The sequence below is a fragment of the Amia ocellicauda genome, chromosome 2 (assembly GCF_036373705.1).
Source record: "Amia ocellicauda isolate fAmiCal2 chromosome 2, fAmiCal2.hap1, whole genome shotgun sequence".
Lineage (NCBI taxonomy): Eukaryota > Metazoa > Chordata > Actinopteri > Amiiformes > Amiidae > Amia > Amia ocellicauda.
Window position 1 is genome coordinate 21,421,671 of NC_089851.1, and position 25,726 is coordinate 21,447,396.

General features: G+C 36.1%; 2 protein-coding genes across 2 annotated transcripts in view; both read left to right on the forward strand.

Annotated features, from left to right (window-relative positions):
• Positions 1–9,672, forward strand: part of kcnb2b (potassium voltage-gated channel subfamily B member 2b) — a 90,179-nt gene extending 80,507 nt beyond the window's left edge. Inside the window, exon 3 of the mRNA XM_066721022.1 lies at positions 3,692–9,672. Coding sequence (XP_066577119.1) covers positions 3,692–5,785 — 2,094 coding nt within the window. The 3' untranslated portion in view covers positions 5,786–9,672. The remainder of the gene's footprint in view (positions 1–3,691) is intronic.
• A 6,045-nt stretch (positions 9,673–15,717) lies between these two features.
• Positions 15,718–25,299, forward strand: terf1 (telomeric repeat binding factor (NIMA-interacting) 1). Its single transcript, XM_066721034.1, has 10 exons — positions 15,718–15,887; positions 16,869–16,964; positions 18,052–18,189; positions 18,557–18,639; positions 20,094–20,243; positions 20,506–20,612; positions 21,222–21,284; positions 22,978–23,078; positions 23,681–23,751; positions 24,313–25,299. The coding sequence occupies exons 1-10, from the start codon at positions 15,737–15,739 to the stop codon at positions 24,469–24,471; spliced, it is 1,119 nt and encodes a 372-aa protein (XP_066577131.1). The 5' UTR covers positions 15,718–15,736; the 3' UTR covers positions 24,472–25,299.
• The last annotated feature ends 427 nt before the right edge of the window (positions 25,300–25,726 follow it).

Below are 25,726 nucleotides of genomic sequence, written 5' to 3' on the forward strand. Positions count from 1 at the left end.
TGCAATGTGCCCTACAGAAGCCTGATGGGAGTCTGAGCTGTCTTTACTGATAAGCATTGGAGGGGGAGTTCATTTCATGTTTCCTTGGTGTTCCTGCTGCTAACCATATTTACAGCTTTCCAACAGGAGGGATCAGGTGACTGTCCCAAGGGTGCAGATAACAGTGAGTCAGCGCCCGGCCTGAGATTCAAGCCTGTCTCTGGGCTTTTACTCCTGTGCCTTAATCATTAGAGTGCATTTCCTCTCTGTCTGGCCATAATACAGTATCCACCCATTGCAGCCTTTAGTGGTTGAAACAAGTGCAGCTAGTTGTTATGGTGGGTGGAAAAATGCAGCTATAAGCTTATAAAATTAGCAGTAATTAAATTAATTTCAGGAAGGAATGGCTATTGTTGATCTAAGTGGTGTCCTGATACCTCCCTAATAAAAACTGGGTTGTTGTTTTTGCTATTTTGCACTGATGTTTTAACATATGAATAGTTGAAAATTCAAAATGTAAAGTTGTTCTCTTGTGCAAATTAGCTTTTATGTGCTTGACCATTGCTTTCTATTTGCATGGATTGCCTCAGGACGTTATTTATGAATTGTGATGCTTTTTCTTTTTTTGTATTTTTTGTACATACATGAAAGCAAAACTATCATAATCTTATTTCAGTTTTTACATGCTGATTTTCTGAGCCTCACATTAAGTTGTTCCCAGTCTTTGCTATTATTATTATTATTATTAGTAGTAGTAGTAGTAGTAGTAGTAGTAGTAGTAGTATAAGTTTTATAATTATTGGTTTAATCAGGTTAAACTGAGCATTAGCTAGTAATCTAACAATATCTTAACCATTGTTGTGCATAACTAATGTGTCATTCTAAATGCTGCATTGCTGAAGTTATTGAATGTACATAACCTGTCTGTGGCCTGGTGAGACTGCACAGTTAAAGGGCTTGCAAACTCTAGAAGCAACAGCTGCCAGATTGAAAGAGTTGTATTTGACAGTTCCCAATTGTTTTGACTTCTTAATGAATTCTGTCACTCCCTGACATGTGCATTATTGTGTTAGTAAAAGTCGCACAAATTGCTGGCCTTTTTCCTCAGCACTGAGACACACTGTTCCCAAGTCTGCTGACACTATTATAGATCAGCCCAGAGCCCACCAGTCTTGTTGCATACAGTTTGCACCAAGGACTGGGACTGCTCTGAATTCTAATAAGGTGCAATAAAAGTATCTGGTTGTAACTGATCTTGTTACCTTTTCCAAGTTAATAAATATGTTTAATACAAGCCAGTTTGAAATGGTTTAAGGAAATAAGATAATTGTATTCAATAGCTCAAGTTCTTTGGCAAAAACAACAAAAAGGATATTAAATATAGGTCATACGCAAGAAGAGGGAGCTTACCCAATGGGAGACGTTTTCAGAAGAAAAAGCTGTTTTGTATATGTTAAAAAACAAAACTGTAACCTTGAGAAGTCTGTTTTACAAACAGGAGCCCAGAGGGACTTCTTCTACATCCTTTGCTACTAAATCAATACAGGTTCCCCCCAAACGACTTACCTCACAATTTCTTTGAAAATAAGACTTCAGACATTAAATGTATCCATGTTTGTCAAGGACCTTGAACTGTAAATTACAGACAAATCATTGACTTCAATGCCAATATAAAGTATACAATGTATAAGGCCTTTAATTCTATTTTCCACCAATTTTCAGAGAAAAAATGACAAATATGTATTATGTATGCTTGAAACCGAATGTGTGAATACAAATAGAAATACATTTCTTTGTTTAGTGATTGTATAAATACATTTTAATGAGTTAATAATATTGGGAAGAAGGAGACAGGTAAAAGTAAATAATTATTTGGTTTCTTTGTTTCTATGTTCCAACACTTTCCAGTAAAACTTGTCTGCAATCCAGAACTTGCTGCATCTATCATTAAAGACATTCATCTATCATTAGATTCAAAATCTAGAATTGTGATACCAGGCAGCTAAATGCAGTTCAAGAAATAAAATAATACTGAGCTGAACACTGAACACGGGCCTTGAAAATATTTTCTCAAATCAATGCTGATGATACAAACAGGGAACAATATGTTTAATAAAATAACGGTTTCTAAATCAATTTACATTTTTGGAAGGAAAAAATATATATTCTGTATACATTTGGAGTGTTATACATTGTAATCTGAAGGAATATAAACAAACCGTAAATGTGTGTGTGTGTGTGTGTGTGTGTGTGTGTGTGTATCCATCAGCCTGATGATGAGAAGGCCTTCCCATAGAAGATCAGTAGCCATAATTACACACACACACACACACACACACACACACACACACACACACACACACACACAACTACATTGCTATTTAGAGTAGCCAGTCAACCTAAGTAGCATGTCTTTGGGATGTAGGAGGAAATTGGAGAAAACCCATGCAGACACAGGGGGAACATGCAAACTCCACAAAGCAGAAACCCATGGCCCAATTCAAACCATGGTCCCAGTAGCTGTGAGCCAATACAATTACTCACTATATTTAAGTTATAAATGTCTATTTACAAAATCTGTCTATCATGGATATAAGTATATAATTGCTTTCAAGATTTTAAATAAATGTAATATTGGTTCACAAGCATAAGATGGGGTATTATTGTGCATTATCACATCTGCTTAACTGCTGCTAAATTAAATAAAGTACATACTCTGAGCTTTTAGCTTCATGAGCCCTTGACATTACAACCAGAGTGAATGTCCAACCGATCTGCATTTCTGAAAATTGCAAATCTGAAGACTAATCCAGCTTTCATTTAAGCAGTGTTTTATCTTCAGATGAATGGGTTATCCCAAGGGGCCCTGTGCATATAGCTTGTGTGGTCTCTTTGTGGACTCAAGGTCAGAACACAGCTAAGAGTCTTTAAGGGCATTTACTGGATGCAAAGGTGATTGAAGCATATAGATTCCAGCATGTTATTTTGTACCAGAATAAATTCACAGTGAAAATTTCAGTTCCACAACCTCTTAAAATACACTAAATAAATACATTCATACTTTAAAAAAAAACCATTTGACTTTCTTCTTTAGCATTTGATACTATTCTTGTGGAGATTTGTTTTCTCAATCTCGGATGACATTGCACAAATCCACCTTCAAAGATGCCTCCTAGCTGCCAGAGGTTGCACTGACAAACAAAACCTTAAATGCTGCAAAATACATACACTCCTCCAGTGAGTCACTATAAAACAACACTTACGTGTAATAACTGATAAGTCTGTATATTATTTGAGTTAAACTGATACATTCAGTTCAAATCAACAATAAACAAATGAATACACAAAAAATAGTACAATCTTCACATTAATTTGGTTACTAGGAGCACAAATATAGCAATAATATAGGAAAAAATATATTTGTATTTTACTTCTACTTATTTTGTATAGTTACATTTGTGTTGAATTGCCAAATCAGTTACATAATTTGCATTATGCTGATTTTTAGTTTTAATTTAACTGGTATCAGTGTTAGTTTATTTTGTGTTACTGTTCCAATTTGTGAACTTCATGTGGTACTATGTATTTTATTTTCTCTAAGAATATTCTGTTAATCTTCAATGTTTTTAACCTGATGTTTGTAAGAACGGAGCTTCAAGCATCCGTATTCCAACATATCGCTAATTTGTATGGTCTCTCTTTTTCATTGCAGGTTTTGGCAATAATATCTATCCTGTTCATCGTCCTGTCAACCATCGCACTGTCCCTCAACACCCTACCCGAACTGCAGGAGATAGATGAGTTTGGACAAGCCAATGACAATCCCCAGCTCGCGCATGTGGAGGCTGTGTGCATCGCCTGGTTCACGATGGAGTACCTCTTGCGTTTCCTCTCTTCTCCAAATAAGTGGAAGTTTTTTAAAGGCCCATTAAATGTGATTGACTTGTTAGCTATATTGCCCTACTATGTAACCATTTTCCTGACTGAATCGAACAAGAGTGTGCTCCAGTTCCAGAACGTCAGGCGAGTCGTCCAGATATTCCGAATCATGAGGATATTGAGGATCCTGAAACTGGCCAGACATTCCACAGGACTGCAGTCTCTGGGCTTCACTCTCAGGCGGAGCTACAATGAACTGGGACTGTTAATATTGTTCTTGGCAATGGGGATAATGATATTCTCAAGTTTGGTGTTTTTCGCAGAGAAGGACGAAGATGCCACCAAGTTCACCAGCATACCTGCCTCATTCTGGTGGGCTACCATCACCATGACCACAGTGGGCTATGGTGACATTTACCCACAAACCCTTTTGGGAAAAATAGTAGGTGGACTTTGCTGTATTGCAGGGGTGCTAGTAATAGCCCTGCCTATCCCTATCATTGTAAACAACTTCTCAGAGTTCTACAAGGAACAAAAGAGGCAGGAGAAAGCTATCAAGAGGAGAGAAGCCTTGGAGAGGGCAAAGAGGAATGGAAGTATTGTTTCTATGAACCTGAAAGATGCATTTGCTCGCAGTATGGAGCTGATGGACATAGTAGTCGACAAAGGTGACGACAAAAGGTCCCAAGAGAACAATCTCTCGCCAAGTAAGTGGAATCTGACCAAGAGTCCAGTGTCTGAGACGGGCTCACAAAAGTCCTTTGAGACTAAATATCAGGAGGTTGCTCAGCAAGGCTCTCAGGAACATATAAATAATTCTAATGATAGCCCACAGCACCTAAATGCTCAAAAACTGGAGGAGATGTACAACCAGATGACTAAAGCCCAGTCAAATCTGAACCTAAACACAACCGATGGAGATGAAATTGAACACACACCAAAACAGGAAGAAGAACTGGAAATGAAGGTGGTTCCATCACCATCTGATCCACTACTAAAAGAAAGGACAGTGACAGATATAAGAAGTATATCTAGCATTGACAGCTTTGCAAGTTGTGCGACCGACTTCACAGAGGCTGAAAAGTCTCCAATTCCACCTAATACAGCAGCTTTGCTACAGATGAGACACCCAAATGCCCCCCGTCTCAAGGAAGACATGCAGCCACCCCCTCCAGTTGATGAGACTGAGGAAACAGCCAACCAAAGCACCATTATAAAGGATGGCTTATATGAATTCATACCATACAATCCAGACAGCAGCATGTTTTCATCTAAGCAAGACCACCATGAATTTGACAGAGTAGTGGATAATATCAGAAGCTCATTAAGAAGCAATAACCCTGCAAAGACAAAAGGTCTCAAAGTGAATTTTATCGAAAATCCAGGTGGTGCTCCACAGACCCCCCCCAGCACTGCCAGGCCACTGCCAGTGACAACGGCCGACATGATGACATCATCTCCGCAGCATATCAGCACCATTCTGTTGGAAGACAACTCCCCACAAGGAGAGAGGCCATCTCTCAGCTCCGACTTGGCAGCACTTGAACAAGTCCCTCATAAGGAATCACCTCAGTGTGCGCAAAAAGGCAGATTAGCTTTTCAGTCTAAAGGACGGAAAAGCTGCATGGATCCAGGCAGTGATGAAGAAGGCAGGTGTTTAGATTGCCATGAGGGAGATGATGGACAGAATCCCTCCAAAGAAAACCACAAGGAGAAGAATCATGTTGAAGATGCAGCCATTGTAGGCACTTCTTCACCAAAAAGTACCACACATAACTGCACTCAAGGTCCAGTCCATGCTGTCGGAGAAGGAAAGAATGACAATAACCCAAGTGGACTCAAAGTGGAAAATCACATGTTTACACCAGAGATCCACATAAGGCCTGGGGATGGTGGTTTCTCACCTACATGTGAAACCAGCATGTGACTATGGAGAACAGTGATTGAACTGCTTATGCACTGAAGGGTTAAGCCTGGTAAAAGGGAGGCACATGGTGAAAGAGATATTTTTGCATGGCATGATGAGTCATTTTAACTAAATCACTGTTTATCTCAAGAGAAACGAGACTGCTTTTTTTTGCAGAGAAGTGACTTGTAAACAGTGGATTCACACAGGAGGCTCAGTTCAGAGCACATACATTGCAGTATGAAGACATTTTTAATCCAAATGTACATTTTAACCTGGTATTATTTTTTTTTTCTTTGTTAGCTATTGTAAGAAATGCACAATGAAGGAAAATTCTAAAAAACGCATGCATTTAAAAAATGTAAATCAAAGGTGCTTAGTTTGCAGAATGCATTTCATTGTAGATATGTTGGGGGTGAAGGCAAGGGAGATGTATGCTTCAGAACTTAAAATGCAGGAGACTACAGACAGAAAGTTGCAAAGTAGCAACCTATGAAAACATAAGTAACATATCATTGACTTTTTGTGGACAAGCTAATGTGTTCCATAAAAAAAAACATTTTAAGATTTTAATATGTACTATAACATACTAACATCTTTTTCTTTGCATTATAACAGGTTAGTTTCTTAATAGTTGTTTTATCATTAAATATAGGCTTAATGACCAGATATTGATGTTTTGAAATTGCTATATGCTATAATTCTTCTACCCAATTTTGCCATATAGTTGCCAAATTCTACATTGATCAGAATTACACAAATACTAGCTCTTATAGTTGCTAACATTAAAACTGTATTCAAACACAGTTGCAGGGTTGGGGACAAGAAGAAATTCCATGGAAAGTCCTAAGTCAGTAATATATTCCAAGGACACTTGCACTTTTATTTTATTTTTATCGAATATAACACGAGAGAATGTTGCTCGTATATGTACATCTCACTCTAATTTCTTCCTGCTGATGATAAAATCATGAATATAAAAATGAAACTTCTAAATATAGAAACCAGTTTAGTTGTCAATAAAGGTCCGATACTGGTATGTTTCTCAGTTCAGTGTGTCTGGTCATTAACTCTTATGCAGGCTCTTTATAGTATACCTTTGACATTTAAATGTAATAGCTACTCACAGAAATAATTATATTCTTTACACTGTCAGAGGACCAAAAAAGCATATTGTCATGCTTTTACTTATATGCACTTCATCTGCAAAACATAGCTGTTTCAGCACATAAATAGCATCATGTAAACAGCATGAAAGTGTCAACTTTGTTCTTATTATTTCAGTATGACTTCAACATATCCCAGTGCACTCAGATAAAATCCTTTGTTCCATTGTTGTCCAGTCCAATTAAGTTTTTAAATCAAACTTACAATATACTTTGGTATTTATGTAGTGTCATACAATGGTTAATTATTGTACAATCTTGTGGACTAGACGAAATTTCAGTCAAACTAACACCAAAAGTTTTACTCTGTAGCTTTTTCACTCTATGAATATTTCTGATTTATGTTGCCTTCTGTTCAGTATCTGCTGGAGAATATATCTTGCCTTGTCAAGATACTTCACTGAGAACTGCAAGAAAAAGAAAAGAAAAAACAAACATGCTTTATTTCAGAAAGCTACACCAACCTGAACAACATTTATGTTAAGAAGATACAAACACTACCGTGGATATTGTCTTTGTTCTCCCATTCATACAAAACTGGAAAGTGCAATATACTGAAATCTATGCAGGCAAATAATTGTGGCATTTTAATTGCAGGATTCTGCAGTTAGATTTTAAAGTGTGTTGTCAGAAATTACAGTTATTTTAAGTTCATTATTTTCAATACATATCTGTTTAAAACAATAAAAAGAAACAGTATTATAGGAATCTTTAACCCCTCAATGTTAGCCTGAAAAAATTCGATACATAAACTATAAAACCTTAATTATACAAAAAAGTAAGACCAAAAATATTGGCTGTACTAAGCCATTATGTGGGTGCCATACAGGTAGCAACAGACAACAGTGTTCTGCCTGTATTGCTGAAGAATAAGTCAAGGGGCTCGGAAGAAAAGTACAATTCAAGCATGTTGCCTCAGCCCACCATAATTACAGTTTTATAATGTAACTACATCATCTTATATATATATATATATATATATATAATTCATTATGTAAAACTGCCACACATTATTGAAAAACATCAGAAATATGAAATGTTTATGAATATATTAAGATTGAGAATTACTATTTTTTCTAAAATCAAAATCAAGCACGGCCACAATTTCCTGCCAAATGGCGGTTGAAATTATGCGTGCCTTTTCATAAAGTTATTTATGAGAAGGCCAAAATTAATTTGACTTTGTTCATATAACATTGTACAGGAAATTCTACTTTTTTATAGACAGAAATCAGGTCTTTAAGGAATAGAAACAAACATATTGTGTTCTCAGGTTTTGTATAAATTACTGAAGTTCAAATGCACATTTTAAATAGCATGAGTTTGTTTTTCATTTACAGGAGAAAAAACTAATAGAATTCTTACAATTTTTTAAAAATAATTTCTTCAATAACTTAATATGTCAGGGCAATCAGGGGTCTGGTGATACAGCATAACCCACTAAAACAAATAACTATTTTTCCCTGATACTATACTGGACTAATTGGGAACACTTTGCTGTGAGAGAGCCACAGAACTTGGGTTCTCAAGTTGTTTTGCACACTTTCACAAAGGTGTAACTGAGAAAGTACAGTCATCAATGAATGTAGTATGCTGATGTTCAGACTGAATGATGATTTGTATTTTTATTGTCAAGAAGCCACATATACTTGTAAAGACATCCAGCAGTCATACGTAATCCAGACATACAGTATGTGTTTACATCTCATGTCCTTTGTGATTCCTCACCCTGTGACTCTAATGCTAAGTGCAACTATTGGTTGAGAAGCAGTGAGATTGTTCCCTGGTGTAATTTTCCAGCACCAATCACTGCCTTTTCTGTGTCACTAATGACAATGGCTGCCTACCTGTGGGCTGAACAGAGACAGACCTCAGACTAGGTAATTGAACCAGTGAGCACCAATGAACATATTGATCTAACAGCTTTCCCTTACATGAATTGAGTGTTCATATGCCACTCTGTGAAATACAAATGTTCATGCTATTGCTAATGGTATGACTTTGCTTGGGTTCTTACAAATGTGAAAACATGAGGGTTTTTATTTTATTTTATTTGTAGATTATTTCATGTATTAATTTATTTTATTTTTAATTGATTAATATTTAATTTATCCAGTTTCAGATCCTTTATTCACAGGCTGTTTGTTTTTTAATTTCTCCTCATGGACATAGAGTTACATTATTTGTAAAAATTCTAAGAGAAGGACCAGTCGTGAGCTTCTGAATTCTCTTGTTCTTTCACAAGGATGACTTCCATGGGACTGCTGGGACTGTGCGATCTGATAGCAGAGGAACTGTAGAAGAGGTTCAGGTCTGACAGGGTCATCACAAGTTGTTTGTGTAACCTTAAATAATTCTTGCAAGAACTGTTTTGTTTCTTTGCTTGAAAATATCTTTTGCCCCTTCAGCATAGGTTATCTTTTCACTGTGTTTCTGTCATGAATCCATTCTGATCAATCCCCAAATGCTGATATGCTATATGTCCTCATGTCTCCATTTCTCCTGCTTAGTTTTGGTTAATAAGGATTCTATCATGTAATTTGGTATCCGTAGATACTTTTTGAGCTGCAGACTGTTTCTGTACAATTCAGCATCTTTGTATGCATGTAGTAGTCTGTACAAATATGTGACCACAGAATACTTTGTTATTTTATGTCAAACTGTCTGTAAAGATTAACAGCATTGTTCCCCATTAAGTCTATTAGCATATGCAGGATAACAAATAAATGTGTATATATCTCATCTCTGTCTCTTGTCTGCTCAGCGCCTACATCAGACTTATTGTCCATTCAGCTTACAATATTATATGCAACCAAATATAAAAATCCATAGACTTTAAGGAAGCTTTGCATGATATTCATACAGGCACTGTCCTGTCTGGGAGAATAAATATATGGAGCTCCTTTTGGTTCTCTTTTGAAATTACTTCAGAAAAAGACATTTGATAGTTATAGGGCTGATATAGGGCTTTTCTCTAAGGGTGCAGTATTATATTGTGTAGCTCAGCCAGCCTCTTTGTTTCAGTGCATTATTTAATTGCAGAAAGAAAGCTCTGCCAATATTCTAAGTGAGAGAGATCATTTCTATGCAGACCCTCAAACAAGCTAAACATCCTAATTATAGCCCTGTTCATTTTCCTGTGATGCCTAGCAACAGGCTGGGTTTTATTTATTGTTAATACAGAATTGAATAAATAATAACAATTGTATTGTTTTTTAAATGTGTATCTTTCTGTGTGTGCTACTCTAACCTCGACAGGATCACATTAGTTGACCAAGTTGAGTAACTGAAACCATCTTAATTCCATCAATGTTATTTGTTCTTCGTGGAAAATGGATAGCCCTAAAAGCTTTTTCCTACTTTTAGGCAGCATTCCAGTAGCAGCTAAAAACATATGCTCGTTTGCTAAAAGGCACAGAAAGAGTGAACTGAAGCATCTATTTTTCATTTTTTATTTTGTTAACAGAAAACTTTGAAACAACACTGCATTTGACAATGAAGTGTTCACATCTATATTGTTTTTTCTATGCATATCAAATTGGTGAGTCTATGGTTGTGACAAAGAATGCAGTTTGTTGATGTTGTGTTTTCACAGAGTTGTCCATCAATAGCAATGGAACACAGCTTGCATTTGGATAAGAACACCCTAATAATGCAGAGTGTGTGTGTCTGTGTGTTTCTTAGTGTATTATTTATTTGTTTATTTATTTATTGTTGTTATTACATCATACAATAGTATTCATTGTCATGGACAAACAGAAAGTGAGCAATACGTTGATATGTATGCAATAATTCTAATACTGTCTAATTCTAGCTGTACTCCTGACACAGTCATGTCAACAGTCCTTCTGTAAGGCAGCTCCTCCTTCAAACAAGATAAAAGAAGATTGTGAGAGAAGTCCATATATTACCCTGCTTGTCCCCTGGCTTCACCACTTTCCTTCCATCATTCTCCAAATCTCTTTTCTTCCACAAAAAATAATATTTAGCCATGGCTTGGCTCTTCCTTAATCTTGCATCACTTTCTCAGGTTCTCGAGTTTCTTCAGGATTCCTCACATTATTTTCAAGAAGTAACAGAACAGCATAAATCATCAGAAAAATTCATAATTGGAGCAGCTTTTAAAAAGATCAAAAATCAAGAAAATGCTTTGATGATTCATGGGACATTTTGTAGATACTAGCTTTATTTAATTTACATACCCACTGCCTACTATTGTAAACTATTGCTCATCACTTGGCTGAGCTTTGATTTCAAAGCTGTTCTTTGAAGTAGAGTGTGTATTTAATATTCATGGCACAAAGGAATTCCCTCTACAAGCCTTCCTTATAAGGTAATTATGGAAATAGTTTAAGAGAACTCACATTTCATGACTCTGCTGTTAAATGCTAAAAAGCAATCAGATATATTCAGGACGTTTTGTGAAACTACTCATATCATTTCAACTCATTACACAGTATTTCATTTCACAGCCTCATTAAGACTAAGTGCAGTTATACTGGATTAATTTTGATGAAATATGTTATAAATTAATTGCTTTAATCCAGGTATTTGTCAAATTGAATATCTGTCAATACTGCTTATTCCCAATGGTCTTTGCAGAGCAAGTCTTATACAATTAAAGTCCCAATTGCCAGAAAAGCCTGCAGTGCAAAACATAGCTTCTACAACTAACATAATAATAATGTGATTTTTTTGTTAAGGGGTGCATTGCATTTTGTTGGTTGGAAAGGTTCAGAGGAAATTATTTGATAGACTAAGGCTTATAATGTTTAATGCATGCACTTCTGGATAAGTTCATTTTCCTATCGGAGTAAATCACAATGCTCTGAGACCTGCTTGTGTCTGTCTCGCTACCACTGGGCAGCACTAGAAAGAGTGAAACAAATGGTAGTTTAGATATTTTGTTTATTTGTTTATTTTACACTACTTATACACACAAACAAAACAAGTATTACAATATAAAGCAAGTGGTTCTCCACTTTTAACACCTTTGTCACATCATGTGTCCATTTTGCCCATTTAAAAAAAAATGAAATCAAACTGAACTTGCTGCTTGGAGCTTGGAAGCCATTTAATTTTGAAGCATGTTCTGTAAACTATGCCTCTCCTCCTCCTGCCCACTAGGTATCCCTCAGAGAACCTTGTTTGATTGGCTACTATCATTCCTCCCATAGCTGCTCATTCTCCACCCCCCACCCCCCCACCACACCCTCAACCCAGTCATCGCCCTTTGTTGTTGTTTAATCTTTCAGGACTACACCATATCTGACAACACTCAAGCACTTCTAAAATTTCAATCAAAGACAAAAAAAATTGTACCCTCAACCCTTTCCCCAATCATCTCCTACAGGCAACTGCTCCTGCTCTACTCCCCTTCATCAACTCCCTTCTCAAATCTGACACGATTTGGTGATTCCACTTCTCAACAAACCCACCCTTGACCCCACCTCTCTTCAGATCCTCTATCCCTTATCCCCTTCCTCTCAAAAACCATTGAGCAGGCAGTCCTCCATCAGCCCTCTTCATTTCTATCTCACCTCTCACTCCTTGACCCTCTGCAATCCAGCTTTCGCCCTACTCACTTCAATAAAACTGCTCTCCTGTCACTGATTTGCTTAACTCTTTATCTTCTGTCCTGATCCTCCTTGATCTCTCTGCAGCATTTGACACAATCAATCACTCCATTCTCCACTCCTCCCTTGCCAACCTTGGGATCTCTGGCACTGCTCTTGGGTGATTCTCCTCCTACCTCACTGGTCGCACCTACCAGGTGAAATGGCATGAATCTCCATCCACACCACGACTTCACTTAACAGGTGTGCCCCAAGTATATGCCCTGGGCTCCCCCCTGTCCTTTCTGTATACCTGCTCTCTGGGCCCCGTCATCACATCCCGTTGGTTCTCTTAACACTTCAATAAAGATGATGCCCAGATATTAATTTATTTTTCAATTTCTAAGCCTGTCGTCCTTTCTCGCATCTCCTCCCGTCTTTCTGCTATCTCCTCCTGGATGCATTCACATAATCTCAAACTACATTTTTCAAAATCTGATCTTCTTTCCCCCTTTCTCTCCATTTCAATTCCACTGAAATCTACAACACTCTCCCTCTCTTCTTCTGCTAAAAAGTCACCCTTGACCCCGCTCTTTCCTACTTTCAGCAGATCTCCATGCTAACACACCCCTGTTGATTCTTCCTGAGCAACATATGCAGAATCCGTCCCTTCCTCACCAACTGCTTCACTTAGCTGCTCGTCAGACCCTGGTTCTCTCCCACCTGGTTTGCTGTAAATCCCTGCATTTGCTACCCGCCTGCTGCAGCTCATCCAGAATTTGTCTGCTCATCTGATGTTCTCTGTGCTTCAATTTACACTGCCTCAATTCCACTGCTCCACTCCCATTACTGGCACCCGATCTCACCTCACATCCAGTTCAACACTTTGGCTCTTACTTACTGTTGTCTCAACCAGACTGCACAAAGGTACTTACAGACTCTCATCTCTCCTTACACTCCCTCCAGACCATTCCAGTCTTCCTGCGTCAGAAGACTCACTGTACCTCCACTCTGCTCCCCTGCCTCCAGAGCCCGTTCCTTTTCCACCCTCGCCCCTAAATGGTGGAACAACATTCCCCCTGAGGTCCAGACTGCCCAGTTCCTGATCACCTTCCTGCAATTACTCAAAACACCCCTGTAATACAGCAGCCTAATCTCCTGGGCTGCTCAGCACTCTTGCTCTTCTGCACTTTCTTATTAAACTATGCTTCTTTATGCTCCTGCCTACTTATGTATTGATGCACTTCTATCATTTTTCTGCAGCTTCTCCTATGCCTTGATTATTTTTTTTCTAATGTGACCTACAGAGACAAAACATTTCTTCTCATTTAGTGTTGTGGTCTATCATTTTATGAAACAATGCAGACATAGAGATTGCAATGTAATTCTTTTTGTACTCTGCCAGTTGTTGATACTATACGTTCTACATTAATACCACAACACATTGCTTTGATCTTGGTTTTAAACCACATGTATGACATCAAAACTAAATAAAAGGTATAGGGAATTCTGTTAAGCCACTGAATTTAATCATTTAATTTGATGTACCATGGAGAAAGCTTTATTCAGCCTATCATGTTAGTGTTTGTGATCCCCTCCTCTGTGTAGTTCCGTCAAGGATTAACTCTTCTTTATCATCATTAAGACAGCTTTCAAGGACTAGGATGTGATAAAGCAATCTGTTTAACATAAATTAATGGTATTCCTCTAATATTAACATTTCTATTAAGATTATCTATTTTTTGTATACAGTCACAGAAATCAATGGAGTGGCAGTAAAATATTTACTCTTAAGTATAAAATTATTCTTGAATTAACAATATTTAATAAACTAAGCTCATCACCGAAAATAGTTGTTTTTTTAAGGGTGTGAATACCTTTGACTATATATAGTATATAGAATCCCCTGACAAAGGTATCTGGACACCTCACACCTAGGTAGGTCAATGTTATCAAACCCTGAAATCCTGTATCCCGAGACAACAGCTGGGGTTTAATGACTGCTGATACAAGATATCTGTACCTATTACAACTTTAATAAGGCTCCCAATATTACTTAGCTGGGGAAACACAATATGAACATTCCTTGACAAGCTATCCTAGGCCTCAGGTCAGCTTAGGGTAGTGCATGTGGCCTGACCTTATCAAGTTGCACTCCAACAGACTCTGCCCTGAGCCCAGTGGGGTGTCCTTCCAAGATGAGCTTATAATGTGTGGCATTGAGCCATGTCAACATCTCCATTACTTCATCCCCACCACCGATAGCACTAATTATTATTGTTGTTGTTGCTGTTGTTGTTGTTATTATTAGTATAATATTACTATACATTTTGCTGGCATCAATCTAAATCAAAGTCATCAGTGTGACACAATACAAATGTAGACCATGTTACATTTCTCATCTCCATAGGTCATTACAAAACATTACTCAGTACTAACCATTCCCAAGTGTTACCAGGTCTAGAATGACCCATGTTTTTTAACAAACCCATTGTATCACCTAAGTACCAGATGGATATCCAAGAATGTGTTCACAGACATAACAGATGTCTAGGAGGGAGGGTCTCTACTTCTTTTCATGACACCTGTAACATACGCATGTTTATTGGCTAACTGGAATATATATGGTATTTGTAATAGTGTCATTCACCTAGATATAAGGTCAGAGTGCTTATTTCATACAGTGCCAAATTGCAAATTTGCCATCAATTTATGATGTCTGTTATTTACACCGATACCTCATTTATTTCAGACACAGTGTCGCGCTGACAGCACCATATTTCACTGTGACTGCATCCTGCATGAACACATTGTCTCCGGAACACATTGTTAGAAATTATTAATAAATATATTTAATTGACTTTCATCAGTGACCTTATTATTATTATTATTATTATTAGTAGTAGTAGTAGTAGTAGTAGTAGTAGTAAACATTTTAAAAAGGCCATTCCTATCACTATAAACTATAGACTAATAATAATAATAATAATAATAATCATCATCATCATCATCATCATCATGATCATCATCATCGTTAATAGTAGATTGGTGACATCTATATGAAGTCTCTTTTGTGTTGAATAAAGCGCAGTCAGAAATCTTGATAGGCATGTACAGTATTACGATTACTGGAGTTGTAATTCCACGCCTATACACTAGGTGTCGCTATGAGTAGAGACCCATACTAAATGTAATAGTCATGTCCTGGTTTGTTTACCGCGCAACTTTCAATTTGAAACAGGAAAGCCAAGATGGAGAGCAGTTGCAACAAGTCTGTGCCTTTTCCACAAGTTGAACATGTTGCACAAAATTGGATGATTGATTTCTTATTTCGCTCGTTATGCCATTACTTCAAACACGACCAGTACAAAAAGTTCAACCAGACGCTGGATGTTTTAGAAGGTATGTACAGTACCGTACATTCAATTCATCAGTGGCATATTATTGTGTTGAATCGGTATCAAAACAGCTGACTTTTGCAAATAAAATAACACGTTGCCTATAAAATAGTTGTTAAGAAGCATCTAACTAGGGAAACAAAGATTGAAACTTGTGAAACACAGATCGGACCAAAGCAAAGTACATCCAGGCCTGCATTAAATCTATATTCTTACATTACGACCAAATACATTAACTAGGCTTATATATATATTATCGCATAATATAAATCTTAAACCGATTTGATGTGTTTGTTACTATAGTTAGGCTACTTCTGGTCATTTGTGTTTTGATTGGTTGTGTAGCTGTAAATAGACGGATCTTTCTCATTCTGGTTCTGCTGAAAAGTTTTCAAATATCAGTTTAATTATTGTTTGTGTCATATTTAAATCCCAGCCATTTTTGAAGCTTAAAATGGCAGGAAAGTTTTGTGTTGATTTTCCAGGAGCTGTCGGCTCTATTTACGTTTGAGTTATGTAGGGTTTTAATTGCAGATTGACAATTTGTAATGCCCTTCCTTAGCAAAATGCTGGTTCAATCCCTCTTCTTTCATTAGCACGGTGTTTGGGCATATTGTTATATAACTTACTTTTAATAAGTAGACTGAATGATGGGAATGTCTACGATTTAATGCTCATCCCCGATAATCCAACTTTGAATTTCCTATTTTATGTTTTCGTGACCTTGTAGACTATAGCCTATTTCGTGCAGACACGAACACCACCTAATCATGTGTATTCATCATTGCAGTCTTTATTATAATATTGTGTTGTGTATTATTTCCGTGCAGGAATACATAGATTAAACCGTGATTCGGTTATTTGTCCTAACCCCGAAGATGTCAATTTTAAAGGACTTTATAAAACTAGGACATTTCATAACAAATATATTTCTGTAACGTGTTTTAAAATGCGCATTACTCCTCTGCTCCTTTGTGATTAACAGCCATGATGGAGGGATCCTGTGAGCTCAAGCAGGACCAGAAGAAGAAGATTCACATATGCTTTTTACTCTCACGGATAGTGAATGGGAAAAATCTAGGTAAACCTGCCACTTTTTTCTATTGGTGTGTAGGTTGGGGGTGGTGGGACACACACACACACACACAATAAATGCATGTACATATGTTGTGCTTAAGGGTTATATATGAAGAATGTTGTTGAAACTGCATTTCCCTTTTTTATTATAATCAATACCCTACTCCTTACCTTTTGTATGGTATATGTAGGCCTATGTGTAATCTGTACTGTGCTTTGGTGGAGATACGGGGGTGTCCCATTAACAAAATCAAATTACTTCTGCCCAATATAATATAATTTCACACTACTTGTGATTGAGTCAAAATGTATAATAACAGGTAAAACCAAAATTGTTTGACAGACTTTTTGAAAAGGGTTTGCATATTATGGCACACACTTTCAATAATTGGTACAGTGTTACCCAATAGCATGCATTGTAGACTATAGTTTTGTCTGCTTCAGTGCTTAGGTGATTTAATGACGTTTCTAAGAACATGATTTTATTGCCAGATAAATGTCTAACGTGAATAATAACACAGGATTATTTAATGAGTGCAGCAGGTCTTTGGTTTTCATTTCATGTCTTCATGCACTTTTAGCAGAAATATTGTACTCTTTCATATTTAGCAATAGATACAAATCTATCCCATATCTCATATTAGGTCACTTTTAATGTTATTTCTAGAAACACAAATAAACAAAATCTGGTCCTGTCTCCCCAGGCCGAGAAACAATTAATCAGTCAGCCTAACTAATCGGAGATCCTTACAGAACAATATTGTCAGTCTTTCACTGTCAGATGCCTTTAGTTTATTAGTTTGGAACCTGTACCCAAAGACTTCCCTAGAAAATGTTCACAGGATTGTTTTCACTGCTGAACAAATAGCACTGTGGTAGAATTTGTTGGCCTTTCAGTGAATGTGTCAAATTTGATTTATAAAACCTGAACGGACTACTCAGCCCACACACAAAAAATGTAACATGAAGTGTATTATGTAACTGGAAATCCCATGAAAGTTATCTCATTAACCAACTTAATTTATCTCAAGGTTCAAGGTAAATAGAGGAGTATGGATATTTGTTTGAGTTTCTGTTTTAATTTCACTCAGATGTCCAATATGAAGAAGATGAACATGTTACACCATTATTATCTGCACTGTCAGTTTGGAACATAATAAAAGAGGAAATAAAGGACGACAAAGAGCCTCTGTATGAAGAAATACAGAAGTTACTGTTTGTCCAGGCAAGTATTGATGTCTTGCTTATCAATACAGGGGAGGTTGCTGCAGGAGCATATAGTACTTTTCCATTTTTATATCAACTAAAAGTTGATGATAAAGGGGTGAGGAGTTGGTATTTAGTTTCATGTAAGGAAATTCAAAGTTGAGGTAGATTGATTGTTCAAATGTCTATGTTGACTCATGAGAATGTGGTATTTACTTAATACCAAGATGCTGTATTTCCAGCAGCTGTACACAAAACCCCTTGTCACAAGATTATCAGATGTGTGTCTTCACTTGTCTAAGAAGTGCTTTAGCTGCTGGAGCCTTAACTCACTAATCAATAGTCATTGCATATAGTAAATTAAATTATCTGTATTTTCTCCTAAGTCAGTAGGAGTTTGCTTGGAAAAGGGGCAACATCAAAAGGCATCACATGTTCTCAGCTGGCTGACAGAAAAGAGTAAAATACCACAGGTATTGTTTTCTTTTAATTATAATTTTATCTGACATAGTAGGTTCTAATTAGTCAGAAGTTAAATATAGTTATTTATGAAAAAATTATAATAATATTTTAGTAGTTTGTTTATGTGAATTTTGTCAAACTCCCGAGATTCAATGAAAAATATGGATGTCAGGAGAAATACATTGCAGTTGTAATTTGAATAATAGATCCGTGCAATAATTACCAGGTGATTGGATTGCAAAAAATGTATAGGGTTGGCAAGTAGTATCACTATAATATATTGCACAAATCTTGTGAGACTTTTCTAAAATTGGAAATTCTTCGATCTACTGTAACTTGGATATTAACAGCTCCCACACAGACATTTACAGAAACTGCCTTGGTGTTTAGCAAAACACTGCTGTTAAAATGACACAAAAATTGATGTAGCAATGTTTTTCAAGGTCAGCCCCTTTTGTTCCTTAACACCTACACTTTTTATGTAATCTAACATTTGTTTTCTTTACAATATTGCAAAGTAAAGACAATGCTTTGGATAGTTAATGAAAAATATTGTTGATATATGCAGTTTAGCAGTGAATACTTAACAACAAATTAATACATTTTCTTTTTCAATGAATCTTAATCTTATGAAGCCATTTGTTTTCAGTTTTTATTATGATTTCATTTTAGAATTGCCAAGTGTCCTTTTCACATCAAACTGCAGTCTTTAATTTCAATCAGAGTACCCACTGTTTTCCCATTCTTACATCTTTGAGATTGAAGCCAAAGGGGTGTTTGAAAACATATTGTCTAATGCTAAAGCATTTAATAGAGTAATGAGAGTTAAAGAGCATCATGGGTTTACTTAGGACATGGCAAACAATATAGATTTTTAAAAATTACCTTCAACTTTGACCTCTACTTAAAGGTCAATCAAATTTTACAATCGCATATTGTGCGATAAGGAATGCAGATGGGCTAATTCTTATTATAGAACGCAGCTATAAAGTCATATATGGTCTATCCAAAAATGGTGTTCATTGTGACCTTTGACCTCTCCATCAAATTCAAAGACTGGCTTAAAACTCTTAATGGAAATGCATGTATTGGTAACACATGATTATAATACATAGACATTTAGGTCATTTTGAAGCTAATCAAGCTTTGAAAAGGTATATTGTATTCTATTTAACCTTTACATTCATCAGCTACGCTTTTAATCAGTCGGCACTATCATTTTACAATGCAGATGAAGTTTTTCCAGTAGTTGATGTATTGTTAATGTTGATTAGGGAAACTTAATATTGTTATATTCAGTTTTGTATTGTTTTTGTGATATTTAATATATATTATTGTTAATATTTCTACTGAAATGTTATAAAAAATGTGTTGAATATATTTCCAGTTTAGAAGTGATAATTATTAATCACTCACGTTCATTCTGGAATTGTATGCTTCTACAAACATTTGATTTGTTCTGCAGAACTTAAAAATGAAACTTTCCCTAATTTTGAACAAGAGGGAAACGTATCATCAGTTTCTCCTGAAATTCAGCTTTGACTGCTTGTTAGAAAAAATCAAGACGTTCCTGGATTCCTTTCTTAAAGACTATCCATCAGACTTTCTGCTAAAGGTTTGTGAAGTGTCTTCTATTCTAAAAGTGTTTCTCTGAGGAAAGGCATTAGCATATTTTTTATTTGAAGTCAATAATTATTTATATAAATATAGCTGCATACTCCTGACTCACTAACAGTTATAATACATGAATCTATGGATATACAGGTTATACATAACAATGATATAACAAGTTATTGGAGTAGCTACTGAATTGTGTGTTTTGTTTAAAAATGTTTGCTCAGGCTATGCAATGATTCTTTACTCTCTTTCACCTGCAGTCAGCTTCAAAAGTGGTAGAGGTCTGCCAAGAAAATGGACTGGAAGAAGAGAAAACAGAAACACCAGAGTCAGGAACCACAACGGAAGAGGGTGCTGGAATGAAAAGGTACATCTGGAATAGACCTATTGTAAATCATTGTGATATGTTAAACATTGGAGAACGTATTCAAAGTATAATTGTAAAAATTGTAGTTAAGTGATTATGTAAATTATACAAATAAAACCTGTTACAAGCCCTCTCCACCTGCTTCACTTATGAGAGCTATGCGTGTGAGAATCTGTATACATAGACATGCATGCATAAAAACATCAGTTTGTATTGTTGAAATGAAACTTAAATCAAGATGCCTCTTTAGAAATGAGACTCAGACTGCAAATATGCAAATAAGCCACAGATGAAAACTACTCTGTTTGAAGGATTTTGTTCTGAATCTCTTGCCAGATGCCAAAACCGTTTCTTATGTGCAGAGTGCGCTAACTGAGCAAATTAATCATAACTAGTGAAATCCCATTTGTGAGGCTGTCTGGGTTTGTAACTGAAGTAAGATACTGGTCAGATGTGCTTGTGGCTGATGCTAGACTATACAAAGACATAGTCTAATCTCATTGCATATATCTAACATTTGTGACTGTAATGTATTAAATGTTCTATATTTTCCACACCTTTTGTTTGCTTTTTGGTTTTCAAATAAACTGAATTCATTTATTTTCTCAGTAATGACGAAAATGTTCTCCACATGTCCCCGTCTACTTCAGAAAGGATGCGTAAGCTTTTCAGGTATGTATTCACCCGTGGAAGGGCATGGCGAGGCAATAAAGACCAGTGATCCAGAACCGAATAAGTTGAGATATTGTCTGTGAAGAGCATATGTAATTAATAAATCCACATTGGCCCATAAAAAAACGAACATTTGAATACTTTCAGATGGTTCTGTTACGTGAGAGAGGTAACCTTGGAGATGTGAACTCCTGAGAATATCCTGAGATTTATGTGTTTGTCAAAATAGTAATTTTCAAACTAGGAAATGGTCTCAGAAGAGCATAACAAATACACAGAATGCATAACTAAAAAGCTGCTCTGCCACAGACCATAGAAAGTCAATGAATAGGTGTAACCACAACATAGAAAAAACGTGGCCACTCAGATTCTAGAAATTATAGCCTTTGGATATCATGTCCTCTAACTCCAGTTGCTCAAGTATCTGTACATCAAAACACAAGGGGGTTATAAAGTCTCTATAAACCTCCAAGAATCAGATCTCTTATAGTCTATTCAGTTCACATGTTCAACAGATTGACTGAAGAGTAAGTGCATGCTGGAGGAGGAAAATAACCGCTAGGTGGCATTGTACCCCTTGATGTACATATATAAGGAACCCAGTTGCGTATGGCTGTGCATAATTACGTTATGGTTGATGTATTAAACTCTAGGCAGGTAACCATACAGCCTATCCCAGGCCTGGGTATGGCCATATGTAAAGGACGAGGTGTATCACAACTGTATGACTAATTTCACATGCTGTGGCAACCATTTCCAAGTACTTACTTATGTCATGACACCTCTTGACTCCATAATCAATCAGGTTGCAGCTCGTGTTGATTATATAACAGGTTGTTTAGTTCAACCTAGTGGTAATTGATTTATCCTCTGCCCATGGTCCCAAGTGATCCTTTAATTGTCTGAATTTCAAGGAAAATAGTGTGCAAGGTTATTGAGGCTATACAAGACTATAGCCAACCAATATAGCGGATTTCTCCTGCTCAAGAGTGCCTGTGTCACCATGGCTTTTGTTTTTGAAACCAGTCAACTTGTAATTTTAAAATAAGGCAGGTATGCAAGTGAACATTGAGCCCGTTTTTAGTTTTTTATTCTGAGTTCTTTGAAGTTGGTAATGGGAGAGTTTTCTAACATCGTATGGTCTCCCCTCATTTGTATTCTCTAGATTTCAGACTAACAGGGACTTGTTTGTCATCTATATCTTGTACAATATTTGCAGAATATCATTTTTGATTTGAAATAGTGAAACTTTTTTTGGGTTATTTTGATTTTTTATCCTTTCCTGTCTGTTGTATAATCTCAACAGTATACCCTGCCTACACAACACTTCTCAGCAGTAAGTCCATAGTCACTGCTACAAGCCTTTATTTGAAGACACCTCCCCTATAATTTGATCAAATGTAGTTAAACACATGTATTTGACATGAATTCTGAGTATTGTTCGGCATAGAATGACCATGGAAGTTGCAATCTCAAGGTCAGTGGTGGATGTAGTTGAGGAGGGTGTAGGTTTGCTTTTCGTACAAAATTTTTAAGAAGTATAACAGAACTTTGGAGAGCCCTCCTAAACCGATGTCAAGACTTTAAAAAAGTTTTGTTTTCCATACTAAACATCCTGATCTGTGTTTTGTAGTAGTGTTATAAATGTAATTAACTATATTGTATTTTGGTGTATTTTACTGTTTATTTACAGGCCTAAAAGGAAACTCCTTACAGTTCAGAATGTTAACCACTGGAAACCAGAAACGGCAAGAAAACAGAATGTCATCTGTCAGAGAGAGTACAAATTAAAAGGCATGCATCTTTATATTTAAATTTTCCTGGAGTTGCTAAAAGTTTTGCTTCTGGTACATTGGTTTAATTTTCCATTCTGGATATCCATAGGATTTGGAGGAATTTTTGATAGATAACCTCTTTATTGATCAGACTTTTGATTTGTATTATTCACATATAATACATTCCCCTTAACAGCACAGACTTGGCACTCAATTCATCTCTTCTGTTACTACTGAAATATTTTGTTCGTATGCTAGACTACAGTATAATGTACACAGCCTTGGAGCAGGTGCCAAGGGGTTTTGATGGACAGCATGCAGGCCTTATTCCCAAGAAGCAGTGTACTTGACTCATACCCTGCTACCATATTTCTGCACTGATAATTGATCAAGGTATGGCAGTTCAACAGAATACCACTAACATTACACAATAGCCACACCTATTTCTAAGATACCAGGATCCACAAGATGGAAAATGCAGGCAGTTTTAACTTGAAGGAGTTGTATATTCCAGAATCTAAAGACATTTAATCAGTTAGGGACAACGTGTTGTCTGTATATTCTTGATAAATCTGTGTCTTTGAACAGATGCTTTGTTTTGTTTCCCCTGACCTTTTACAGGAAGAGAGCTATCCTTTGAATGTACAGCAGAAACAAAAGCCCAGACACCTAAAAAACCACAAAAGAGGAAAGTAAGTTTTACACTTCATTTTACCCTTTGTTGTTTTTGTGTTCATTTAGCTTTATCATTTGTGGCTTGTGGGTTGTGTGCTTCAAATGTAATTATCTTGTTGCACTTTTGTTTCTCAATTCAAGGATTATCCCAGTGTTTTGTTGTTTTATTAATGAAAGCCTCTGCAAGAGATGATGCATATTGGTATTTTGTTTCTTTGAGCACATAGCTTACAGCAGAACTCTCTCACCACAGTCTGATGTAAAGTGCAATTCATATAATAAATGATTGTGGTAGTTTGTCAATCATGTTCAAAAACACTTATTACTCCATTCTGAGGTTTATTGGATGCCATTCTTTTTTTTTTTCCTACAGTGACATTATCACCTTTATAATAAGACATTTACAACTAGTAAAAAAGAGGAATACAATTAAAAACATACATTTTCTTTATTAACTATTTGGTATTTAATGTTACGCTTTTTTTTTTTTTACCAATATGAACATATCAGTAGAAGGAATGTATATAGGTTGAATATTTTTTCCAAGCATACATGACCATTCTTTTTGTTCTTTAAAGCGTTGGACTTATGAAGAAGACATGCAGCTGAAGTTAGGAGTGAAGCGATTTGGTGAAGGAAACTGGAGCCTAATACTTAGAAATAGCAAAATTAAAGACCGCACTGGTGTTCAGTTGAAGGACAGGTGGAGGATCCTGAAGAAAGAGAAACAAACCTGAACGTTTGATTTGATTGACAAGTGATCTAGCTGGGAGAATCTGATTCCAACTAACTTAACAAAAGTGCATTGTAAGCTAGTACAGAATCTCTAATCAAGAAAAAGTAATTGTAAAGTTGAGTGTAATTTAGCTGCCGTGATTTTTTAAAAATATTGAGAGAAGTTTACAAGAATTTTTTTTTTTTAATTACTTTAAAGTTAATTTCAATTTACGATTTTCTTTGACATACACAGAATTGACAGGAAATAAATGGGCGCATTTGGAAAGAAACCAAATTTGTTTCATAAGCATCGCTGGCGAAATGTACAAAGTTAATCGTTTCTAGTTCCACTGTTTTACATCACGCAGGGATTTGTTTTAACATTGTAAGGACAGTATAAGACCACAAATTAGTCACCCTTCTATTCTGGAAGTGCATTATTTGGTTTAAATAGAGTTTTCCTGTCTATGTAAGTTAAGTCTGTTTATAGCCCCATGTACCAAGATTAAGACCACTCTTGTAATTTTCCTTTTCTTTATTAATTTAAAAAAATTGATAAGGCAGTTATGTGAAAAGTTTCAGAAATGAGAAGGACCAACCAAAGCAAAGGCCTTCTCATCCAGACATGGGGCAGTCCATGCAAAGAACCCCATTTCAACCTAAACAAGGCGAGTTTACCCAGGGTTTGTCCCCTTTATTATAAATATGTGTTTAGTAGCCTTTTGTAAATAATTGTAAATACTAAGCATCTGTGTTTTTGTTAAGATACCAGTGTTCCTTGTATTTGAAACTTGTTAAAATATGTATAATGCTGAAATTATGTAAATAAAAATGCAGTGGACAAAAAATGTATAGAATTTTCATTGTTTAAAAATATTTCATACTTTTTCTTTTTTGTTTAGGTATCATTGCATTGTGAAAGCCTTGCCAAGGGCAGATCTATGAGAGCATTGTGTGTGAACATCAGGCAGTGTTGCATGTTAAACATGGGAGAGTGGTTTAGGACATTCTTTAACTGTGATGAATACATTTGGAAATGGAAAATTTGACTTATTCTAAATCCAAATGCCTAAAAGTAGCTTATTTTGTGTATATGTTACTAACATCAGTCAGGTTACATTTTTTGGAATATATATGATTGAATACATGTTTTCATTTAATTTTACTCTGGCACTAACCAATATATTATTCATTCTATTTAATTATATACATTTGTTTAAGCGTTAATTTATTTTCAGAAATTTTTTATTCAACCTTGATACAATTAGTGTTTTT